Source organism: Atta cephalotes (assembly GCF_000143395.1).
Source record: "Atta cephalotes unplaced genomic scaffold scaffold00031, whole genome shotgun sequence".
Lineage (NCBI taxonomy): Eukaryota > Metazoa > Arthropoda > Insecta > Hymenoptera > Formicidae > Atta > Atta cephalotes.
This window is the reverse complement of record NW_012130095.1, coordinates 2,844,105-2,850,159: the sequence shown is the minus strand read 5'-3', so window position 1 is coordinate 2,850,159 and position 6,055 is coordinate 2,844,105. Positions and strand designations below refer to the sequence as shown.

General features: G+C 39.2%; 1 protein-coding gene across 1 annotated transcript in view; it reads left to right on the top strand.

Annotated features, from left to right (window-relative positions):
* Positions 1-5,687, top strand: part of LOC105621033 (protein embryonic gonad-like) — a 24,849-nt gene extending 19,162 nt beyond the window's left edge. Inside the window, exon 2 of the mRNA XM_012202509.1 lies at positions 4,560-5,687. Coding sequence (XP_012057899.1) covers positions 4,560-5,687 — 1,128 coding nt within the window. The remainder of the gene's footprint in view (positions 1-4,559) is intronic.
* The last annotated feature ends 368 nt before the right edge of the window (positions 5,688-6,055 follow it).

Genomic DNA, 6,055 nt, shown 5'->3' with positions numbered 1-6,055 from the left:
AGTAGATATATATATATATATATATATATATATATATATACACTGGTATTTATAGTCCAATATTATTCAAGATCGTCGTAAAGTATAATCTCAAAACACTGTACAGTCATTTCATTGGCTAGATAGAATCTTAAGACTGTCTATGACCAGATTAGATCTTACTAAGTTGTCCAAAAAGTTGATGAGTCATTCTTCAGAAAACGATTTTCATATATATTATTAATAATCATTTTTGAAGGATGATTCAGAACTTTTTCGATACTTATCATATAAACTATATGTATATATATATATGTGTATATTATATATATATATATATATACTTATATGTACAAATAATTTATTATTTAAATTTAAAGATGCGTTCACTTTCTGTAAGTCGTTTTACATTTCTTTTCACGATCACGGACGATTCTGATTTCTCCGCGTCGCTTTATGGCGTTACAAATCGGTCCAGGATTCCAAGCATACCGGTTGATTTGAGATAATCCCAGCTTCTTTCGACGGATTTGTCGCACGCGCCCGTAAATGGCGCGTGTTTCAACCGCTGTGCATTCTCCACGCGCACGAGAACTGGTTGTTTCGCCGTTCCCGCTACCACCGTTGTGTTGCTACTGTTGCTATTGCCATCGTATTGCGGCTCGTCGTGGCCCGCTGTTCCTGGTGTCGAGCCCGTATGCGTGCACGTCCAATGACCGGACGAAGAACTGTGCAAAAACTTGAAAAACCAAGTGAACACGCGCTCGCATACACAGCGTTACGCAATCTTGCGAATCCCGTTGTCCCCCTTCATCGAGATTGTCCGACTATCCATTCGCAGCTGACCGAGTGAACACACAACGACCGGACCAGGACCTGGCGACGCAATCACTATCTGCGATGCTTTTAGAACGTCGCCACTTTTCCCGAGGCGATCCAAGACCCAATATAGTAGAAGCGCGACGCCGGATCAATTACATCGCGTAGACGACTTTGAGCGATTCGATCGAACACGCAATGTCCATGATACACGTAAATCTGTGAGTAAATCATAACTTCCTAACACTGTAATGCTTGCAAAACGCACTCGTCTTTCGCATACGATTTCTCTCACGTCTAAACTCGATTGAGCGTGAACTCCTTCGAAGAACTATGCTTTGGATACCATTATAGAATTTTCCATTATAAAATTTTCAAATCTATTCAACCACGAATATGACAATATACTTATTGCGAATAATACGAGAATAATATATTTTGTTCGTAATATGTCATAAATGAAAAAAATACACAGGAAATTGTTTTTGAATTATTCAAAATTTGCATCTGATATATTGCGCGATTCCAATTGTAAAATGGCCTGAAAGGATCAAATATATGCAAAGGGTATGTTCTTATATGATCAATAAATCGTCTGGGAAACGGAAGCGCCATTTGGCGTCGCACCGATGACGCACATATAGTTAGATTCTTATGTGCAGAATGGCATCATAATCTCCTTCAATCGTGGCGACGGCTAAAGATCATCTGGTATACGAGGCAAGTTATTTCCAACACATTCGAATTGTCGCAACTCGAGATTGCCGGTAGAAGATTGCACTGTCGTTCAACGCCTCGTTCGATGCGCATTTCGGTCGTACGCGCGTTTCACAGGGATTACGAGACCGTCACCTGTCGCTTGTCGACTACGATTTCGATCTATCACGATCTCTCTCTAACGCAGCACAATCTTTAACTACGTAACTATTACAATAAAAAAAATAGTATATATAATATATATAATTTATAATGAATTCGAAATCCACAATGACTTCTCAAAAAAATTGATTGATTCGTGTTGAACTTGGACTCATTAGGTCTATTTTTTTATTCCTACATCAGATTGCATTCTCTTTCTCGCTTTCACTAAATCTCTAAGTTTCAAAAGTGTACACTAGTTCAACCCAGAAAATAGATTGATTTACGCTAGTAATTATGACATTTCCCAGCGCAACCGAGCGACACAAACATGTTATTCCTTAATCCTTGAAGTTACCGATATCTCGTACAAACAAGTTTCTATACAAGTTTCTGCACTCGAGCAGTCATCATGTTATTTCGGATGATTCACAACAATAACATCGATGCGATAATCATCAGAAAATCAATCGAATCTTGAATATATATACTACTAAATATATACTACTGAGACCAAGTGAGCCGTGAATTTAGCCACTGTAAACACTTCATCGAATGATTCGTTATTCTCGGTCGAGACGTGTACCGCTATACGCGAACTTTCGAGATTTCGGTCCGTTACCAGCCCGCCCACGTAGCTTCTCGGTCAGGTGGAGCCCAGAATCCGTGTCCTTCGGCGATTTCGGCAGCCTTTGCGATGATATGACACGAAATTTCACCTTCTGCATCATGTTCCGTAACTCACGTGCGTTATGCGCTAAATCGATCGTGATGCAATATCGTAATAACGGGAGAAGAACGTGGGAACGCTGGTATGTTGTATAGATACGCGGAATTGCTTCTTATGATCTCGTAACATATGCGATAACTACACTTTAACAAGGCACGATCGTACTAAATCTCAAAGAAGAATCAGTTTAGTACGACTGATTCTTGGAAATGAAATCTATATATGTTGAGACATAATGATTGATGTTGACAAAATGTATTATAAATATAAGTAATTTTTTAAATTAAGTAATTGGAAAGATAAATGTATTTTTTTCGAATTTAATTGGTCTTGACTATAAGTACACCATGATTCATTTTGTAGATGCAAATCTAAATATTAATTAATTTTTTTATTTCATGTTGTTCAGTTCATAATGTCAAATTATACTCCATTTGAATTAATTTTAATCTATAATATAGATCTCTATTGCGCCTACTCAGCTCGTCATTTAATAAAGTTAGATAATTTAACTTAAGAAAATATATTAAATTTGACTCAAATTTAGTTTATTATTTACTAAATACATACATTAAGATAGAACGTTGTTCACTTGTGACTAAACATGGGTGTTGAAAATAACAAAATGTTATACTCAAGGGACTGAGCTACATTCTCAGATCGATCAAAAATTTTCCTCGAATACGGAAGCCTAATCGAACAATATGTAACCGACCTATCGACCACGGACATTGCGCGATCTCGAAATTTCTGAAGGGTGCAAGCAGCGAAAGACTGCAAAACTGCGTCGTAAATTAGTACTCGATGACCGTGCGAGCGAGACCGCGTGCACCTTTCGAAGCAACGGGTCTTCTCGAGGCAGTTTTATCGTCGGCCGACAGGCGTTTAACTTTACGAGCAGCCACGCCACGTATATACTCTATCTCCTCCTCCTCCTCCACCTCCTCCTCGTTTTCTCGCTTTCTTTCCTCATCTCTTTTCGTTGCCTTCACCCTTTGCTCGTTCTTCTTTGCTCGTGCTCTTCGTCACTCTGCCCTTCTCTTTCTTTCTCATGCACACCTCTCTTCTAGGCAAAGGCATGCTAATTCACGTGACGCGCGTAACATTAAACCCTGACGTTTAATCCGGTAGAAACGCGCGTGGCTTACACACCGACCGTCGACCCTTTATATGGTTCGGTCGTATAGAGGTTTCTCTCTCGTGGACGTATCTGGTAATATCCGGCGCGAAAGTACGGCGCGGGCCTCTATCGCGATAATGCTTCGTTTGTCTCGATAATCCGATTAATTTATATGGATGAGCCGCGCGCCGCACCGCGGTTCTTCGCGATTCTCCGGACATGTCGAGGGTCAAAGGTTGGGTCGAGAATCATCACGCGAAAATTCATGATCGTCCGACGACCGTAACCGCGAAGCTGTTAGGTAGGTATCCGGTGCGACGGCGATAAGTACATTTGTAGATCAATTTAACGAGCAACACGCATTAATTTCTACGAATGCGTCAGCGAAATATTCCGTTCCTTAATCTCACCGTGTGATTTTAAGTGACATAAATCTGGAAGTATCAAGTGCCAAGGCGCTTGGAATGGCGCTATGAAGTCGATAAATAACGCTATTATTGCAAAATAATGATGCACTAAATTTGTAATTTTTTTTTGCGTAAAATTTTTCAAGATATTAATTTTGATTATATATATTGATTATATTTTCAAAAAAATACTATAATATCATCTGAATGTTACAAGGTAACGCTTTGAAATGTGAAGTCGATAACATTATTATTGCAGTACTAAATTTGTAATTTTTTTTTGAGCAAAATTTGTCGAGGTAGTTTCAAATTTTAAAAATAGAAACTGATATCCCAAAAAAATTTTTCGCAAAAAGAAATTATAATGTTGCAATAAAATAACATGATTATCGACTTCACAATCTGCGCTTGAAAAAATTACTCGAATGCTTCCGCCGAGTATCATTTTATTTTCATTTAATTCAGTGAACAAGAATAAAATGATACTTGGAGGTACTTGAGTAGTGTTTGGAACACGGTCGTGAACGTCTTGTAATATCCAGATAACATTAGAGTTCAAATATCGAATTTTTAAAAAAGGAACTTGATGTTATCTGAATGTTACAATATGAATAATTAATAAGATAACTATAATTTTCTGTTACAGTCATTCTTCGGTCGTACGTATAACAACCCCACTAACGTGACAGCATGTAAGAACGGCGGCAATTGTATAATCAATAAGAGGAATCGGACGGCTTGCAAAGCTTGCCGGTTAAAGAAATGCCTAGACGTCGGTATGTCCAAGTCGAGCTCACGCTACGGGCGGCGTTCGAATTGGTTCAAGATCACTTATTTTTCGGATCAGATGAGGCGTAATCCAAATGAGATGACATCGCTCCGTTCTTCCGGTCTCACGTCCTTCCGTTTAAGTTATCCGCCACAAATGGATGGCAACAACGACATAGATAACGGCGCGTCGACCAGTCAGGAAAATCCAGCGGTCCAATATTCATATCACACATCATCTGCAATATTACCGAGACCAGATGAATCGCCCCATCCCGACGACGTGGCTTTATATCATCAACTCTATCTGCGTAATTGGTATTTGGGGGAACATCAGCCACAGCTACCATCCATCACAACACCACCACCCACATCGAGGGAAGTTTCATCATCACCGCAAGACAATCATTCGCCACGACAACAGAGTCCGTCAGCAGAAACTTCGACATTCACTCAGGGGACATCGTTTCATTCGTCGGATTCTTATCGATCACCTATACCAGCGGAATCAATGTCGAGGAATAACATTAGAAACGCTGATGGATCCGAGAGCGAGTCCAATGATGATGATCATCGTGATGTACAATCCAGGAGCAGTTCAAGTCAGTCGCCATTCACACCCACGAGAACCAACGAACAAGATCCACCCATACCCAGAGTATCGATCAACGGCATGCTTATGCTCACAGGTCAACATCCCCTGTTATTACCTGGAGGGATGTTCACGTCAGGCTCACATTCGTTACCAGCTCCATGGAGGTATAACAATCTACTTCTGAGTAATTCTGATAATAGCAATTCCGCTGGCGACGAACCAATTGATCTCAGCATGCGAACAAGTGGCAGTCCATCGCGATCCAGAGAATCGCCGGAAAAAGAAGAGAAGGAGGAAGAACAGAATGAAAAGAATGACAGGTCGCCTAAGGAAGAGACCACGGTGTATCCGCTCGATCTGACACTTTCCGCTGGTACGTCCTTGACGGCGAATTGTTTTGTAGGTTCATGAGTCGATTGGATCAATTTCAATTTTCGAAATTTCGAACTAAAAAAAATTAGAGGCCAAACGCGCGATAGACAATATTCATAATAGTTACAATTTCATTGATGAATAGAAATGAATAACTTAGCGAAGATTACGATGTATATAGAATTATTTTCGCGATGGAAAAACAATTATTACGATATTGAGATGGAACTAGAAAATGCTGGTCATTTTGGCCATCGTCATAGGTAGTACCATCATAAAAATGTGTTCATTTTATACATATATACAACAGTACTTGAAATAATTAAATCGACGCGATTTATATTGATTTAATTATTTTAGGCTATCTGAGATATATATATATATATATATATATATATATATATATA